Below are 19539 nucleotides of genomic sequence, written 5' to 3'. Positions count from 1 at the left end.
CATTGCTTTATAAAGTACCCAGCTCAGTTAAACTTGGCTTTAATACAAACTGAGGAACTGTCCACAGTTTCTGTAGGGACAAGGTTTTTATTGTTTGCTGGGGAAAGATGTGTATCTCTTAATCTAATGATGGCAGTCTAAACAAAACAGTTACCTGCAGGCATTATCTTTGCTTCATTGTTTGTATTTGCTTGAAATAAAGATTTTTAAGACTTATGGCTTATAAAAACCGATACTCTTTTAAAAACAGTTCAGGGAGACAGACCATTTGTTTTGGAATGAATAGGGACTTTCAGGCTGTGGAAACTAGCTGAGCATTGAAAATACAGACTATATTTGGTGGGTATTGCTACTGCCTTTTAAAACAATATTAGAAGTGATTTTTATATGCTGCAATATTTTCTAACACATATGATGGTAAATTTAAGTGTATCTTCTATTGTGAATTGCTCTCTTTCCATTAGGCATTCCAGAATCTAAATTAAACATTCTCTGGGGTATCCAACAAGATGGATGGTCACTTAGAAACTTGCTTCTGCAAGCACTTCTCTGTAGCTTGCTTTCATGCTGTGCTTATTTTCTCTCTTTTTTTTTTAAATGCTCTTCTGTGCAAGTCAGTGCTGTTCTCTGTTCCTACCAAGCTTTTTGAAAATACTCAGGATGTCATTGCTGCTTCCGAAATTGGGACAGATAGTTCCTCCCCAAAAAACAAACAGAAGTTCTGCCAGCACCTTTTTGTTCACACTTGCTGCTTTCTCTGAGAATGAAACCAATGTGATATAACTGGAGAGTTTTCACTCCAAGATACTTCATTCTTACAGTGTTAAAATTGGTATTGCAGACTTGGAACATGCAGTAGCTTATGCCAGAATGTATTCTTGTTCCATTACTTGCTGTAAGAATATAAAGTATATACATCCACAATAAACTATTAAAAAATTACAAAATAGTTTCAATTCTAGTTTGAAGCCACTAGCTGAAACCCCTTCATTTTTTTTTCCCCTGTTGTTGCTTTCTTCACTCCCTGCAGTGGTTTCTGGTGGGTGCCATTAGCAGCCACAAACTGTGTAAACTCAGTGCTTCAAAACACATGAAGAGAATATTTTAATAACTGGCTAAAGTAGGGGGATTGTGAATTAACGTGACAGGCTAAAAGAAACTGTGTTAGTTTTCTAGCAGTAGTTCACTGTAACAACCAGTAAAATTATGCTGACCTATTTTCTTTTCAATTAATTAGCTGCAGAAGAATATTGTGTTTGTAATGTTTTCTGTAACTTTGCCTTGAAAAGTAAACAGCCTGGAAAGAATCTGTAGTTTAAATGACTCCTGAAGCTTTCCTGTGTTTCCCACTTTTACTTAAGCCTCAGCTTGCGGCAGCTGAAAGTTCCCACAGTCAGGTTTTGGATAGAAGCCAGACTGCTCTCTGCTGCACCCGCCTGCCACACACCACTGCTCTTCCAGATACACACCCAAGGGTTAAGAAATCCTATTTTTATACCTCTCTCCCAAGATAAGACATTTAGGTCTTAATAAATTGGGGAAACATATTTGGGTGATTGATCTTAGCATTAAGCTTATGAGCTTAATAAGCTACACAGTAACTGATGATTTTGGAGTGCTTTTAACCCTGGTTTAAGGGGATGCCATGATTCTACCATGGGACTGTTAGGACAGAGGGTAGGGCTGATGGAAATATCAGGTAAGAATTTTCCTATATTTGAACTTGTGCTGAAGAAGCTACCTGTGGTGTAACTCCTTATGAATGAGTGTCTTCTGACTCTAGTGGAATTCTTCACCCACTTGGTCAGTCTTGAATTCTTTACTGTCAGTGGATGTACACCTTATTTCTGCCTCACCTGTCCTGTGCCCTCTCCCCATCCCCACGACGTGCTGTTTCCGAAATACTGGCTTTGGCTTGGTTCTCTTCATGTTTTGCAACTTGGATTGAGCTTTGGGCACCCTACTGACCATGGACTTCATCTACACTTAATGTTATAGTTCTTGGAGAGGGGAAGTGGGAGGCAATTGGCTGTTGGCATAAAACTGTTTTGTTTTGTTTTGTTTTCTTTCCCTTTTTTTTTTCTTTTCTTGAAAGTCTGGGAAGAAAGCCGTCAAAGCAGTCCTGTGGGTTTCAGCGGATGGACTCAGAGTTGTAGATGAGAAAACAAAGGTTAGATTTCCCTGGGCAAAAGTTTTAAATCTCTCTGTAATAATGTATATGCTATATCTTTAAATGGACAGCAATCTTTGTTACTGCAAATGTTGGTATTTGAAAGGAAGACTGAAGGGTGTAGTTTAGTTTAATAATTTCTTGTTTTGTACAAGAAATTATGTACACCTGCTAATTTTTTTCCCAGTTAATTCCACACTACTCTCAAGACACATTTTGTAAAAATTGGCAGGTGTAGCACAAGCCTGAAATATTTTTTGTTGCATTTACTGCAACAAGCATTGGTTTTCCTGATAAGTTCTCTTGGCAGTGAACTTAAAGGGTCCCTGGACTTCGTTCTGCACCACTACAAAAGGTTGCGACAGCAATGCATAAGCAAGCTCTCATATATGTTTTAATCAATATAATTTTCAGTGCATCCAAATCCTAGAATGGATCTGAATGAACAAGAGCTTCCAAAAATGCAATGAAGAGAGTAAATTAAATAGCGCGATTGTAGCTTCAGACTCAAACTAAATAGTAGCTGCATATGTCAAATTTAATAATCTTTAATATCAAAGATGTTGGTCTGAAGTGGAAAACTAATATATTTGTGGCATGATTTTAGATTGTTTTACATTTTTATTGTGAAATTACAATTTTTTATTCTGAATTAGCACATGGTGTACCACCAAGGCACGTGTCCAAGTAAGAGCGAATGATTCTTGGTTTTATATAGATGTAGACAATTAGAAATAAAAGCTTTAAGCTTACAAGTGCACTAGAATTTTAAAAGATGGCATGGCTATGAGAACAGTTTTGACTCTTGTCAATCTGAAACAGTTTGTTTTATGTTCATATCAATTGACACTTACTTTGGTCAACCTAAAAGATGATTTTTCCAAGCCAACACTGACAGGCAGATGTAATTCATATCCCTCTGGAGTGCAACTGCCTGTCAAATATCTGCTTGTGGTTAGACTTCTCCAGGGCTGTTGCAGTGGTATGGCTCATCAGAGCTAAAGTTGCTGTCTCTCAAGTATTCACTTTCTAATACAAACTAATACTGATACATCTAATACTAATGTGAATGAATTCAGTCTACTGATTGCCTCATGTAAAAGTAATAATGTATTATTTTTAGAAATGTTGCTGCATATATGTAATATTTTCAAATTGATTTTTAATAAGTTGTGAGACTCTGGAGGTAATTAAAAGTATAGGATTTAAAAAGAAAATAAACTATTGCCTCCTGGTGGTTGAATACATCAGCAGAGGTGCCAATACTAGTCACCAAGCAAATGAAATAATTTGGAAAAAAAAAATTTAAAAACTAATTTTTAATGAGGATGGCATAATCTTTACCTGTACTATCTCCTTTTTAGAAACGCTTCTCCCATCTATGGGATTAAATGGGGAGCATTTGGTGCTACCAGTGCTGCTGGTGCTTTCTCTTGCATCCCTGCTTTGCTGACTGGGAGATGAGTTTTGCCCTTTGTGTAGCAGCTGCAAGACTTTTCACTCTTGCAGACCTCTCCCCCAAGTTTCAGCATTGTGTTTTAACCACAGCAAGACTTTCTAGTTGCAAGACTATGGAGCTGCTATAAAAATAAAATAACACGTGCCTCCATTGTCTAGAAGAGAGGTCACAGGAATTCACTGGTTCCCTAAATGTTTAAGTGGTGCCTTAGCACACCTCTCCCAAGGATGGGTGGTGGACAATGTCATCTTTTTGTTTCGTACTGGGAACAGATTTTGAATGATGACTGATGACAAATAATTACAGCCACATAAGGTTATCCCCTTTTTAGTTACACCTGACAATGACTTGTTCAAGTGTTTGGCCGTATTTCCTCACATTTCTTTTATGGTGGGGGGGATTTTTTTCCCTCTAGGATCTTATAGTTGATCAGACAATAGAGAAGGTTTCTTTCTGCGCACCAGACAGGAACTTTGACCGGGCGTTCTCATACATCTGCCGAGATGGCACAACGAGACGCTGGATCTGCCACTGCTTTATGGCTGTGAAGGACACGGTGAGTTCAATATGGTGTGTGGCCAGCTCTCCCTGCTCTTAGCTAGAAGTAAAGGGCAGAAAATTTGAATGACCTGGAATAGTGCAGTATGTTGTGATGCCAACTAAGATATTACTTAGTCTTTGTAAATTACTTTAATTCTAATTCCCTGTTTCTGAAATATTTGCCATCCGTCTGTTGTGCTGTCTTATGGAGAGAAATGCTGCTCAGCCTGTGTGTAAAAGGAGTGCAGTCAGCCTCAGATAATCTCCAGCAGAAGGGAACTACTCTTCTAAGAATAGACAGAAAATTTTCTCATTTGAAAATGTTTACAGCCAAAAACTGAAACAGCAATGACAGTTTTTTCCAGGATAAAATCATAGTGAGTAAATACAGACTGGTTGTGAATGCAGTGTCTTGTACATGAGTGTTATCTTGAATGAAAAGTCATCTGAATGTTAAGAGATGGAGCTAAACTGAATTAAATTAGCATTCTATTTGCTTCTGAGTGACAACAATATTTTGAGTAGGTTTACAATCAGTTTCTTGCTGTGTAGACTTAGGTAAGTTATTTAATTCCCTGTTCTGACCTTTTCTTCTTTCTGCTGTTTGTTGAATCCTGCCTATATTGTACAAAGTGCTTGAAACCTCGTGCAAATTCACTGCGTGAACTCCCCAGAGCTGCATGTTCAGAGCAATGGTGCTTGATCATTTATAATTTTTCTTTAAACAATGAAGTCAGAAATTCCCAGTAAAACTTAGAGCTGGAAAATTTCTGTTTTCATCTGTGAATAACAGGTCAATTCACTTACTGATGATGATAGATGAGTTGAGCTACTAGCAATAGTGCCTCTGATTCAGCTGTAGCAACTGTATCAGCTGGGTTGCTGGACTTTCTCAGATTGAATTTCCTTTTTACAGTTACTGGATTCTTTTGACCTGGTGAATAATGGAAGTGCTTTTCATTAGGCACTCCTAAATCTGACGTGTGCCTTTGGTCAGGACTATTAAGAGGTGTGAGTAGTTGCTGCTATACGTTTAACTTTCACAGGTGCACACAAGAGTAGAGTCTCCCTGAGCCCTCTGTAAACTTTCTCCAAGAATAGCACTTACCTGTGCTTTAGGACTTGCACCTTAAGAAAACTTCATGAGAGTTTCTGTGTGCACAGATGTATCTAGAGACAAGGGATCGGTGCAGGCACGTGCAGGCACGTTATTGCACCGGCATCTTAGTAGCAGTTGAACTAAACAGATCATGCAACAATCTCATTCATTCCTGGGTGGCCTTCTTGAACAGGGCTTGTGCATTAGTAGCTGGGAGTCTTTATGTACCAGGTTTAAGGTTGAAATACAATTAAAATAGTTTTCTTTAATGGCTTAATTAGATTGGTTCTGTAAAGGCAGGTTTCAGTTTGTGCTGCTTGAAGCACACGTGTGTTTCTGTTCAGTCACTGTGTGATGCAATGCTGTCTTGTGCAGGGGGAAAGGTTGAGTCACGCCGTGGGCTGCGCATTTGCAGCGTGCCTGGAGCGAAAGCAGAAGCGAGAGAAGGAGTGTGGAGTGACTGCCACCTTTGATGCCAGCAGAACCACATTCACGAGAGAGGGGTCATTCAGGGTCACTACAGCTACTGAACAAGCAGAGAGAGAGGAAATTATGAGACAGATGCCGGATGCTAAAGGTATGGGATGCAATTTAAACAATCATCTGCAGTGAGCAGAACCAGCACTGAGGCCTCTGCGAGGATTGAAGCTGAGCAACGTCCTTACAGCGTTCCCTCTCTTGAACCTTACTGTGGTCTAATCATATTCCCAAACCCTTGTCAGTTCACAATATGGAAAATGCTTCCAAATTCACTCAGTATTTCCCCAGTCTTCTAGAAAAGGTGCAGGTGGCTCCATATGTGAAAGCTGCTTCTGCTTTGTTTTGTCAGGCTGCTTTATGGCAGAGAACATGGTAGGCGCCATACTAAAAGTCCTTATTTAAAAATTGTTAAAAAAATACAACGAGCTTGCCAGACACAAAGTAATCATTTATGTAGTCTAATCCTTGTGGGAAATGAACCAAAAATGATATGCATTCTTAGAAAGAATGTATTTTTATCTTGATTTTTAAGGCAGGTTACAGAGTGTATGTATACAGCTGTACTGCATGAGGGAAGAACAGATCAATTACAGAGTGCTTTCCAAAAAAATCCAGAATATCCACTCCCTCCCCATAGAACACACAAGTGTTGGACTATTAATTACATTCAAAATTAGTGACTAACTGATTTGAGAGGAGATAAAGTGTTTTGAAATTAGGTGAAAGTAGAACTTCTTACTCAAGTTTTATTACAAAGCCTGGAGTTCTACAGCTAGCAAAAAAATAAAGAATTATAAATACTGCTTATAACCTGCTTCAGAGCGAAGTCAGACTTTTGTTTCAGAGGATTTCACAGCAAGTTTTATGCTGCCCCTTGATTGTAAAACTTTAATCTTCGTTTTCATCATCCATCTGCTTGTTTCCATACATTAGTTTCAGAATGTGCTAAATGAAGCTTAAACACAAGGCCTTTGTTACTTGAGGGCATGAGTCAAAGTCTTGACTCAATGAAGGTGTGTGAAATCCTTTCCAAGAAAGACTGATTAGAAAAGTTTCACTTGAATGAGCAGCTGCAACTCATGGGTACTGAAGCTTACAAGACAACATAATTAGTTCCTCCTACCATTCCAGCTCCGCAGAAATCTCTAGTCTGACTCCTCTCTTTACCAGACTTCTAGTTACTCTGCCGATGTGTCAAAAAAAAGTAATTGCCTTTTCTAAAATATTTGGAAAACAGTATAGGTAAAATGAGAGTTCATAACAGGATAGTTAGATTTCCTTTTGTCCTTCTGTGTTGATGGAGCTGTGTTTGTTGCCCCCAAAGCCAATTCATTTATGAGAAAGAGTTTTCCTAGAGGTGGAAAAATCTCCCCATTGCAATTCTAATCATAAGTGTTATGATTTAAACAAATCTTAATCGTACATTTCTGCCATTAGGCCTGTCTGACAGGAGCATTGTGGTGCTATGCAAAGCCTTGCAAAATGAAGCAGCTGACTTTTAGTTGGAGGAGCTTCCACTGCAACTAACTCATGATTGAGTAGTAACATACAGCTAAATTCAGTTCAGGAGTGACACAGGAACTCCTTGCAAATGTGTTTGGTGTTAGCAAGGCCTGTCAGCGCAGAGGCTGAATCTGCCTTGCAGCACGTTCCCCTCTACCTGTGGTGTATTTCCTGGAGGAGCTGAGAGCTGCAGCCAGCCTGTTAAGTGCTGCTGCTACCTCTGGCCTGCTAAAGCTTGTGCAGTGTGCTTGGCTGCTGCTGCTAATTCTGCAGGGCTGGGAGGGTGGTTTTTAAAAGAGGGTCCTGGAGCTGCATTCTGTTCCCTGCTGCTGCTAAGTTGTGCTGCTCTAAGTCACTTAATACAGTGGGTAGTAATATTTTGTCCATGGTTCTGTGTGAGGCAAAGTAAAGGTCTCAAATACACAATACATTTTTCAGTCTTAACCACAAGTGAATTGCAAGTATTTCTAGAGCTGGGATCTCAGGAGCAGCTAGAAAGACTACAGATGTAAGGCCATTCTTTCTAGGGAGCGGCTCGCCTTAGAAAGCTGTGGGGCTTTGGTATGTGTCAGGTGATGTGAAGACCACGGAGGTATACAGAAATTGTGTTTCTGCTGTGCTATTAGAACCTCATTTGCAAGAGTACTAGTTATGCAAATTTCTGCAGTTTCTCTTTTCAAAACAAATGGGAGTACAGGTAGGCAGGTGAATAGTACTTTGCTTTACTCTTCTAACCTCGCCCTGTTTCCTCCAGCAGTTGAAACAGAAGTGAAAACAGTGGCACCAGGTGCTGCACCAAACAATACTGCCCCCTCTTCTGGCTCACCAACCTCTCCTACTGCTGAAGTTGCTGCCTCTCTGGATAAAGAAATGAGCAACCCCCACGCTATCCCACGGCGTCACGCCCCCATAGAGCAGCTTGCCAGGCAAGGGTCTTTCAGGGGCTTCCCTGCCCTGAGCCAAAAGATGTCTCCTTTTAAACGCCAGTTGTCTTTGCGAATAAACGAGCTGCCTTCAACAGTGCAAAGGAAGACTGATTTCCCCATGAAAAACTCAGGTAAAACCAAATGGTTCCAGTGAAACATTGTCTTAAATCAATCCATCCTTCCTTCCTTTCCTTCCTTCCCTTCCTTCCCTTTCTCTCTCTCTCTCTGGTATCAAGTAACTCCTCATTTTCTAGTAAATCCTTCTTCCTGCCTCATGTTGATCATTTATCATGAACAAACATCACCATGTCAGAAAATTTCTGTGGGGTTCACCTGCAGAAAACAGTTCTAATTGCTCTCTGAAGTACTGGAGCACAGCTTGAAGTGTTCCAGGAATGGGTGTTGGTGAATTAGTAGGTTTGGCTCTTCCCTCTGAGTCACTGAACCAGTTCTTCTACTGTCAGGGCATCCTGAGACACAAATCCCTGCAAGGCCTTAACCACTTGTCTTGGGATCATGTGATGCCCTTCTGTAGTCTGTCCTTCTGCCTGTCTGAATTCTTTTGAGAGCAATGAAATTGCTTTTCACATTTCATTAAGCAAATCTACCTGTTTAGGTGGTACAGCTGGCTGTATCGGTATTACGTGGTACAGTTTTCACATGATGATAGTGGGGTTTTCTAAAAGTCATCCCAACATAAACTCCTGGGGTGCTCATTACGTTGCATAATGTCCCTGAGTTCCCTTAGCTAGGTGTATCCTTCAGGCCAGCTTACTCTCAGTTGGCAACAGAGCTGGTTCTAGGGTTCTAAGCTTTGAAGTAAAAATTAGCGTGGCAAAGACAAACCCAACAAAAATACTTAGTCTGACTTCTTTCTTAGTCCTTGACTTAGTCTGACTTCCTTCATAATCCTTGTTTAGTAACCTGTGCTTTAAGACCAGCACTGAGCCAATCAGTTTTACAGAAGTAGTGCACTGCTCAGTAGTCATAGTCACTGAGCACACCACAATCTCAATTTTTCATGAGTCAGAACATTTCTGATGCATGTTCCCATATATGCCACTGCCAGTGCTGCTTACCGTCCCACTGCATGCACTGTATTGGAATATCCCTCAAATAATCAATTTTTGGGCATGCCTCCCCCTGAATTTTAGATCTGGTGCATGTTGTGTGCAGACATTTTATGTTTCTTACACTATTTTGTGCTTGATTATGCCTGCTTGATTATGTCAGTTCTGTGCAATGACAGACTGATGATCGGTACTTTTGGAAAACACTGCCATTAGTAATAATGAGAACATCTGGTAAGCTGGCAGCTTTACTCCAGATGTTGCATTATCCACATGATACTGATGCTTCGTTTAAAACTGAGCATCCGTTTTATCTGAGCATTCAGCTTTTGCTTTTATGATTCTAGCACAGGAACTGGAGATTTCAGCTACCACTGAACTGGAACAATAACTCTCAACTGAACTTGCCACTGTGCATTGCTGTCAGTACATTTAAAGTTCATCTAGTTACTGTACAAGTATGTTGTTGGAACACTTAAATCTATCATAAGTATTTTCATTTCACAGAATGCCAAATCTTAGAGCCAAACCCTTGAGAAGTTTAGCGCTTTAATACTGAAAGATTTAGATTTCTACTTAAACTGTAGAAAACCCTTTTTATTTTCTGATACCAGCATCCTTTAAATCTGGAACAGCGATCTCTTTGCCCTCTTGACTTAATCACAAAATACATTAATGTGGTGTTCTATTTCAGGCCAGATCTTCGACACTACTGTAAAAAAAAAAAAAGCTGTCATGCAAATCGGTAGCAGGAACATGTAGGACATAAGGGAACTAATTATATTTCAATTTCACATTGGTAGTTGTAAATTGTTTCTGTATCCTTTAAACCTTCAATTTAATGAATTCTGTTTACATTTTAGTCCCAGAGGTAGAAGGGGAAACAGACAGCATTAGTGCCCTGTGCTCTCAGATCACCAGTGCTTTCAGCACACCATCAGAAGATCCTTTCTCTTCGGCCCCCATGACAAAACCAGTGACAGTAGTTGCACCACAGTCTCCTGCCTTTCAAGGTTTGTGATTTCTTTGGGTGCTGGATGAGGCTTGAATGCACATAATGTTGCTTTCTAGTAACACATGGTCTTAATTTCTTGTGCAAGTCCTGTTACCAGTATTTGGGTGAATGCATCCTGCTTTATTCATCTTGTCTGTTTAATTTTTCTGTGGTTTTGTTTTTAACAACAAGTTCATGTACCTACCACACGATAGTTACCTCTAAAAGGAACTGGCTTTGAGGTAGTGGCTATTTTATCATTCTGCCTCCTGAACTGCATAGGAGTGTGTCATAGGAACCAAATCTCACAAGGAAAGGGATTTTGTGCCACCACGATTTCTGTTTTTTACACAAATTCTTAGATAAGGTGTGGAAAAATATAGAACTCATAGCAGCCATTGGTATTCATTTCACTGCTATGCTTTTATAGAAGTCGTGTGAAAAAAGAACCTCTCCATGTTAAATGTAGTTATTGTTACTTTGTAGCTACAAAGTGTTGTTCTTTTTAATCTAAAATTAACTGTACAATAACTACTGGTGAGCCATATATCTTCCTTATAGAAACAACAAATTTAACTTCAGTCAGTCATCAGAACTCAAGGCCTTCTAACGGGCATCGAAATCCACCATCCCATCAGTCTTTTAACAAGTGTTGGCTTGGTGAAATGAAATTTACTACCTGTATTGACTGTCAGCCCAGTTTGGCTAATTACACAAACTCCTGTCATGTGGAAGTGTCTAAAAGTGTTGTATGTGGATAGGTATGACCTGGCCCACTAATACTCCAGTCACGTGCATGCCTTGCATGAATTAATCGCACTGATGTTGTCTGCTCCCATTTTAGTTAATGGCACTGCCTCTGCCTTCTGTGTGCTTGCTGCTAAACCATCCCAAGCTGCTGTAGTGTCCACAGCTATGCCAGTTCGTGAAACCAATCCTTGGGCTCATGCTCCTGCTGCTAATACTGGAGCTGCAGCCGTGGTTGCTGGTAAGACTGGAAGTAGATCCGGTGCATTGCTATAAGAACTTGGATCAAAAGCATAATTGAGCCCCTGAGACAAATGTCAGTGCCACTTAATGGCAAGTGGAAGGAATAGGAACAAATGCTGGAAGTAGTAGCATTTTGCACAAGTGGATGGAGGGAAGTGATGAACTTGCTGGTGCTAGGTCTGTAACCTGGACTGATTCTTATTTTGGCAGCATTTTATAAAATCAGTGCTTAGAAAGGAAGTAATGAAGTTGAATGCAAATTTGTGTGTATAAAAGGGAAAGAATCTGTGTGTACCCAAAATAATTTTTGTGCTTTCTTTTCACAAATATACATAAGGAGAGATTAAGTTGGTTGCTTAAAGGCTTAGAGGTTAATTTCTTCTGTTTAGTAAACTTAGTCTGTCCCTCCAGGCCTTGTCTGCACTGTGTCAGGTGAAATGGTCACCCATGTGGGCACATGTGCTAGAAGGCTGCAATCTGAGTTACTTCATGTCATGGTGTAAGCGCTACTCCACGAGAGAAACTTCGCTAGTGAAATAGTAGGTTCTGCTTGGCCTTGTAGCAGACTTTGTCTGTAAAACAGTTTCTTAGACCTTTGTGTTCCAAGTCCACCAGTCCTGAGCTGCGCATTCAGAAACTGATACTTCCCAGTTAGGGGGATTAGTGATTATGGACTAGATCATTGCCACCAAGTTAGGAGTGCAGGCAGCAGCTTTCCTGCGTACCCTAAAGACTTAGATGTCTGCTATGAAGAAAAAAACCCATAAATCTGCACTTTAGTGAAGAAGCGCTTACCTACCTCATCTTGACGAATGTCTTCCTAGAACAGAACAGAACAGTACAGTGGAGTGATAAAGATGCTTCCAGTGGTGGGAGCATCTTTCAGTCATGTCAGGAGGAGACCTGTGCATTCTTGTCTACACCCTCCAGTCTTTCTAACCAATAATAGGATGAGGAGTGGAAATATTAGTGACTTGCCCATGCTTTCCTTCCCAGGCACGGAATGGAGCAGCACCTCCTCAGGTGCGGCCTCACCGAGTCTCTTCCAAGGAAATCACAGACGTACTCCCTCAGAGGCAGACCGCTGGTTGGAAGAGGTCTCAAAGACTGTCAGAGCCCAACAGCAGCCAACCTCAGCCCCAGCCCCACAACCAATCCTCCAGCCTCCTCCAGCAGCTCCAGCCTCCCAGTCAGCACCAGCCTTCCCAGTCAGCACCTTCATTGCGCCTCAGCCTGTGCCGGTGGGCGTGGTACCGCCCATGCAGCCAGCCTTTATTCCAGCTCAGCCCTATGCTGTAGCAAATGGGATGACCTATGCAGCCCCAAGCGTCCCCGTGGTTGGGATCACACCTTCCCAGATGGTGGCCAACGTCTTTGGTACTGCCAGCCACGCTCCAGCGGCCCACCCACACCAGTCCCCCAGCCTGGTGAAGCAGCAGTCGGTCCCTCAGTACGACAGCAGCAGCAGCAGCGCCACTGCCAGCCCCTTCTTCCACCCGCCCGCGCAGCACAACGGCTCCACCGCCTTCAACGGCGTGGAGGGGGGCAAGTGGGCTGCCGAGGACAAGCATTCGCAGCCCCCCGCGCCCGCCCCGCAGGTCGACCCCTTCGAGGCGCAGTGGGCGGCTCTGGAGGGCAAGGCCAAGCAGCGCACCAACCCCTCCCCCACCAACCCCTTCTCCAGTGACCTACAGAAGACATTCGAGATCGAACTCTGAGCGCTCCTGGGGGGGATAAATTGTACATTAGGCTAGAGGGATAAAGGGAGCAGAGGGGACTGTTTCTGATCAGTTTGCTTTGATAATCCCAACGGTCCCTTCAAACAAAAATGGGTTAGAAAGAGGGAGCAATTATGGGGAGGATGGAAACACACAGAGAATTTAATGTGCAGTTCTTAAAAGGAATCCTGGAGCCACCCCGGTCTGCATTCCCTCGTCTCTTGGAAAGCTGGAAGTCAAATGGAGCGAAGAAAGGCACCCAGTCCCAAAGCCTGTTCTGCAGAAACATCAATCATCTCACAGAAAGGAAGGCAGATATTTGTACCCGTGTCCTCCTGATGCCCTGCAAGCCCTGGATGTTCCCCCTCAGGGAAAAATTGGGTAGGGTGGGGGGTGGATATGGGTGGGATGTTGTCACCTTAGCAAAAGCTAGGTTTGTGGAAAAAGTTGAGCTTCCATTTTGAGTAACAAAGTGAATATTATATGTAAAGAATAAAGTAAAGCCAAAATCTTTATTTTTATGCATTTAGAATATTTTAAATAGTTGGATATTAAAAGCTGTATGAGTTGTAAGTAATCTTGCCAAAGGTTAAAAAACAAGGGGGTTGGATGTAAGAAATTGTACATAAGATTGATTTATCGCTGATTCTTATAGTAAGTAATATTGGGGGGGTGGAAAAAGGGGCTCTAGCTTGTTCTTGTATCTGTTCATTGTAAGTAGCATATTGCAACAACAATCACAACCAATAAGTCATTATATCGTAGTTTTAAATAAAGAAAATTAAAGAACAGTATTGTCATGGTTTGAAAACCATGGGGAGAATTTACTGTTTTTTATTGGAATCAGTCTACATATTCTATATAGTATGGATTTTTTTTCCTTTCATATATTGCTGCAGTTTCTTTGTCTTAATCTATTGTTTCTAACACTACTGTGACAACTTACTGTCATCATATCTACATCCCGGGGCTTCCTGGGAAACCATTTTATGTTTGTCTGTCAGTAGTTCTTAGAGGTTTTTAACTTTGGTTTTATTTTTTTCCCACTGATTTGTGAAACCTTGTGGTTAAGGCTGCAGCTGGTCCAGGTTCTGCCTCTGGTGACTTGTGAAAACCATCTCATTTTAACTTTACTTTTAAACTTTGGCCTTACAAGCAAATGTAAGTTATATATATTTGTACTGATGATTTATAATCTGCTTTAACAGAAATAAATGTTGGTGGTAGAAGCACTGTCTGTGAGAGACTTATTTCCCACCCTAATTCAGTTTCAGCATTTGCCCTTCTGGGTATCTTCTGTCTTGTAAGGTGGATGTGAATGAGCACTGCTTGCTGACCTAGCAGCCTAAGAGCAATATCTTAACACCTCTCATTTTCTAACACCTGTTAGGTTGCATTGAACTTTAAAATTGAATTTCAGAGTGTCTTTGTGATGCATAAACACTTAAAGCTCTAAAATAGAGGCCTTTACTGAAAACATCAGATTCTGGGTTTGCAGGGATGTATTTTCTATCACTGAATATTTACAAAGAGACAACTCAGTAACATTCAGTAATGGCAAAAAGGAAAACTCTTTCTTTCCCCTACTATTAGAAAGACCCATATGAGATCATGATGTATGTTCACCTCTTTTCCATTCTTCCACTGAGTTGATATCTACCCTGTTACTGTGACTGGTTCTTACCACATTCTTATGGGCACCATGTCAGTTTAGACACAAGGAAAAAAGCCAGACTCCATAACCTGAAGGGAATAAACACTCCCTTTGTTAGCCCTCGGATTTGAGCTTGCCAGCAGTTCCCATTTCCAGGCAAAAGCAGTGAGTCTTATAGTGACAGTCTAGAAAACTACAACTTGTAACATTACAGATTCTTACCTGTGTTCAGTATGGTATGAATAGTAATGCAAACACTCCCTGTGGGATTTGAGTTGGTGTCAATGCTTTTTTCAGCTTTCAAAAAGCAAACAAGTATTTATAGACATTTAAAGTAGGAAAGAAAGCAGTTAGTTATGTATCTTTCACAGTGAGGGCCCCAAGATCAAGCTGAAAATAGCCCAGTACAGCTACACCCTTCTTTTGCCTTGGAGATAAGCACTTCCTACAACCCATTGTTTAGGCAAAAAAACGAACATCTTGATTCTCTCATTAAAAAAGTAAACCTTGAGAAGGTGATTAAGTGGTACTACAGAGAGGGAGAAGCTGATTTTGTCAGAAGAAATGCAAAGATAGTTAACTTGATGGCATGGATTTACAGCAGGGACCTACATGCCTGTCAATCCCACCCTTACTGCCATGGTTGTGCGGCTGACAGGAGGTCAGTGTCAACTTCACACTAGCCAGAGCACTTCCAGAGCACTGGCCAGAGCCAGTTCTGCCCATCAGCAGGCAGGGGATTGTTAGAGCCCTCAGGAGTCTGGAGAAAGCACTTCCTGGCTCCATCTTACATAACCACAGAGTTTAAATGACAGGTGACTACACAGAATATTTAAATATTCTAAAAGCCTCTGACATCTTAGAAAGGGATTTTATAGAACTGGCTACTTACTCTGGGACAAAAGGGTCTGACACATCCACAGTCCATTTCCAACCATGCTCCTGAGCAGAGCCTGACTGCCCCTTGATGCCACATATGGAACAGAGAGGTCTTCAAAATGACTGGAATTTACAGATTAGTCCCTGGTCTCCAAAGGCAAAAATCGTATAATATACTCAAATGGTAAAATATCCCATACAGACACACAGAGAAAAATGTGCTGGTCTGAGATGTTAAATGGAAAAACATGTACAAACACAAGTGGATGTTTCTAGGACCATCTCGTGGTTCTTAAATATCCAGTGATTTCAAACATTTTATTGTAATGCATTCCAGCAATCTTTCCCTAATCAAATTAAAGGGTCTTAAATGCAAAATAAGTATTTTTGTCTCTCCTAGCAAACAGAATCTATCAGACCACAGAAGGACCCAGCCCCAAATACCTGTGACTGTCACCTGTCTCTCCTGTACTGGATTGCTTGTAGACTTTGCCATTTGTTCACATCCTAGAGCAGTGAACCATCCTAGTTCAGTCCTGAACCATACTTGTGCTGATCTAGCTCCATTTCTTAAAAGCCTTAAAGTAACACAAGAAGAAGACAAAAGTAAAAAATCTCAATCCTCCACCCCCCTAACTGAAATACCAACATCTACACACTCCTTTATACCTACATCTATGCAAATAATACATGGGTAACGTTGCTAATAATTATGGTCAACCCATCCAAGTCTAGAATGAGGAAGAAGGGGACTGTCGAGGCTGATGCTAGGGTAGAACAGTAGTGTGAAGACTATAAAAAAATCCTTTTGCTCAAAAGTAATTCCATTTTGACATACTGAAGATACCCAAGGCCTTTCCTGGTTTAACATAATATAATAAACTCTGACCTCCCCACCCCTAATGCCTGAGGTTTTCAGAGCCCCAGATGCACACTTGTTGCCACTCCATGGTGGTCTTGAAATGAAGGATGCTTTTCAGCTACAGCTGCTCTGCACCTGGAAGTCCTAACTTGTTAGCCTCTAGCAGCAGGCATCAGCCCAGGCCACATGCAGAGCCAGGCTTTCCTGGATTTAACTGAGACTAGAGCAGATCCTTGGGAGGTTTGTTCTGGCAAGTGAAATGCCCCTACGCATGAATTTCTATGTGTTTATTATTAGCCCCTGCCCAAACTCAGCACGTCAGAACAGCACAGTTCCGGCTCAGGGGAAAAAGATTACCTGCTGAGCCTTCCTAGAATGAGTGCTATTTAAACTGCAGCATCTCAGAACAGGTTACGGTGTTGGTGTATTCATCTAAATTACCCCTAGCATTCAGGAAGGGCTAAAAGTAGTTTCCTGTTTTGTCTTAAGCTTTCTGTAAAGCCTTGCTTCTGCATTTCACTCCAAAGCTCATTGCAGTCAAGTAGAAACCAAAGTGACCCTACTAGAAATTTGTGTAAGGTCTGCTGGAATAAAACAGCTACAGTATCATGACATTACAGCTGCATCCCGAGAGCCAGTAATCTCCTATGCATCGAGCTGTTTCTCATGGCCAGAGTCCTTTGCATTTAGATGGAAAGTGCACCCCAGGAGCACTTATTCAGCAATGCTCACTGGAGGAACAAATGTTCATGGCTCATTAGTGCTTCAGTTGAAATGGTTTAGGCCCATCTTCAAACACTTCAGAGATTATGTTTTTAAGAACACTTCTCTTTTGCTTGTATGAAGTCTCTCCCTCTTTCATGCTGGTCATCTGCCTTCTCTAGTCACATCATCCTTACATCCCTATTATCATCTGGTTTCTGTGAATGACAGCAACTACTCTTAAGAGATGGATTAGGTACAGCAAGGCATACGGGGAAAAGGAGTTTACAATAAACCTGAGGGTGGTGGGTCTCCTAGCTTTGAGCATTTACACTCACTACACGCTGTTCAATTCACCCTTGTGGGCTTTCCAGCAGGGCAGAGTTCCTAGAACTGTCCCATGCAGTAAAAGAACAGAGTTGAGACCTCCCAGTCTTCTCATCGGTCACCATGGCCGTGGCTGTCACCCGCGGGGGTGCGGGGGGTTGCCCTGGGGGCGGTGGCGCACGCAGCTGGCGCAGCAGAAGCTGGAATAGTACTCGTTACCACAGAGCTGGGCCTGCAGGATCAGGTCACAGTTGGCAAGGTGGGGCTGGTCCACACACTCTCTGCTCAGGTCCACAGTATGACTCACAGTAGCTGCAGCCAAGCAAAGGGTGAACCAGCTGTAAATTTATCCTCAGATTGCTATTCCATCCCAAAAGACACAGCACTTTCCCGCTTCCTCCACCCCACCAGTTCTAAATTTAGTCCAACATCAAGAAGGAGACTATGAGTTTCAAGATGAAACAGACACCTCTGGTGAGATACAGGAGGAAAATGCAGTTTCTAGGGAGAGAAGAGGCTACTCTATCTACCTTCTATGTAAAGATGGCTGGATGGTGTCAAAGTCCAACTACAAATCATGCAACCAACTATTTGGTCAAGCAACTCTGGCATTTTGGCCTCAGGAAGTTAATTAGGCTCCCAGTGCCCTGGTCAGGGGGTGTTTCCAGCATGCTGCTTTTCTGTCCCTGGAAAGAAGGGCTCCTGAGGCAGCATGACCCAGAGGCTCCTGCTGCTCCCTAAAGCCCGAGGCTGGTGCTGGACTGGCACACACAATGGGTGTGAGAGCGGCCAGGGGCCAGGCACTGTGCTGGGAGAAGCAGGAAGGCTGGGCTGTACTCACTGCTAGGCCGGCTCCGCAGCACCTTCACCTCCGAGCTGGCACTGACTGAGCTGCTGCTGCTGTAGGCACTGCATGTGTAGGATCCCTCGTCAGCCTCTTGGACATTGCTTATAGTCAGACTTCCATCCTGGGACAGGTGGATGTGGTGGCCATCCCCCCGCATGGGAACTCCGTTCCTGTGGTGAAAACCAAAATATTTCACTATTGCCACCCATGGGTGCTAAAGGAGCTCCCTGTGCTCTTTGCAAAATTATGCTCTGTGAAAGGGGTGAATTTTTACAAGTTCAGCAGGAAGGAAGAAATCTTTTGCACAACCTGGCCCTGCAGTTGGGGGGTAACATGAGCCTGAGCAAGTCTGCATCTGTTGCCCAGTGTCTGCGTGGGAGGTAGCTGAGTCTGTGTGCTCTGTGCAAAGACATTGCCCTTTCTGCTAGCACACATTCTTGAGGTTTGAGGAACTAAGAGAAAATCCAGTGTGCCTTTCCCTCTCTCCAGGTTGTGGTCTGGCATTACTTGTTTGGCTGGCATTGACAGCAGCCCATATTGCTTGATGAGCATATGGGGTAGTGAACAATGCGCCCTCTTTCCTCTCCCTTTAAAAGTTTGTTTAAGAAAACCAGCAAGATTGTGTCTCTTCAGTTCCTCCTGGAATAATCTGTGCCCAGCAGGAAAACTGCCTGAATTGTGAACTCCTGGTTACCAATGAAATTAAATTGGTTTCACTGAAAAGGGTTTCATTCCAACTCTGAAACATGTATCATTTTGTTAGGTCAAATACCAAACTTATGTATAGAAGAAAAGCTCTGTGTGTGAGATGGCCCACTTCAGTCCTAACCCTTGGAATTTCAACATTTACCCGTCCATCTCTCTGGATAGTTTGTAAGAATGCTCAAAGCAGAACTGATTCTTTTCAAACAGGAAAAACAACCCTCACTAAACACTTGCACAAATTCAGAGTTTCCTGGTAAATTATCAGGATAAGAGGACACAGCTTTTCACTTTAAAATGCTTCTAAATCTCCTTTGATCCCATTGACAGTAAATTGAGAGAACTGTTGCAAGAGGAAGCTGAGAGAAGAAGGTCTAAAATGTCAGTCACAATTAGGTAGAGAGGGTTTTTTAAAAAGCAACTAAAGCTTTCCCTCTGATTACTCATTTTCATTCATGTTATTTTCATGTCACTAGTTTTCCAGCACAGAGCCCTTCTGAACTTCATGGAATCTTAGTTGAACATCTGATTTTCTCCTTATTTGGCTGGGACATGAACTTGATGACCCCCACACCCCACAGGGATCTTGCCCAGGATTTTTGGGCAACATCCAAGTT

General features: G+C 42.1%; 2 protein-coding genes across 11 annotated transcripts in view; one reads left to right on the top strand and one right to left on the bottom strand.

Annotated features, from left to right (window-relative positions):
• Positions 1-14167, top strand: part of NUMB (NUMB endocytic adaptor protein) — a 98413-nt gene extending 84246 nt beyond the window's left edge. For 7 of the 10 annotated variants that reach the window (XM_084208352.1, XM_084208347.1, XM_084208354.1 and 4 more), the window contains exons 4-9: positions 2096-2170; positions 4045-4185; positions 5644-5845; positions 8006-8308; positions 10111-10260; positions 12228-14155. In XM_084208352.1, the coding sequence (XP_084064478.1) occupies positions 2096-2170; positions 4045-4185; positions 5644-5845; positions 8006-8308; positions 10111-10260; positions 12228-12949 (1593 nt within the window). In that variant the 3' untranslated portion in view covers positions 12950-14155. Of the gene's footprint in view, positions 1-2095; positions 2171-4044; positions 4186-5643; positions 5846-8005; positions 8309-10110; positions 10261-11085; positions 11230-12227 lie in introns of all 10 variants that reach the window. The other 3 variants (XM_084208348.1, XM_084208355.1, XM_084208356.1) reach the window with 3 other exon arrangements.
• A 187-nt stretch (positions 14168-14354) lies between these two features.
• The window catches only part of PAPLN (papilin, proteoglycan like sulfated glycoprotein), a 49201-nt gene continuing 44016 nt past the window's right edge, over positions 14355-19539 (bottom strand). Inside the window, exons 26-27 of the mRNA XM_084208346.1 lie at positions 18215-18390; positions 14355-17685 (exon numbers count right to left, since the gene is read on the bottom strand). Of these exons, the coding sequence (XP_084064472.1) occupies positions 17510-17685; positions 18215-18390 (352 nt within the window). The 3' untranslated portion in view covers positions 14355-17509. The remainder of the gene's footprint in view (positions 17686-18214; positions 18391-19539) is intronic.

Source organism: Fringilla coelebs (genome assembly GCF_963513975.1).
Source record: "Fringilla coelebs genome assembly, chromosome: 6".
Classification (NCBI taxonomy): Eukaryota; Metazoa; Chordata; class Aves; order Passeriformes; family Fringillidae; genus Fringilla; species Fringilla coelebs.
Note: the sequence above shows the minus strand (reverse complement) of the source record. Positions and strands in the feature narration are given on the sequence as shown.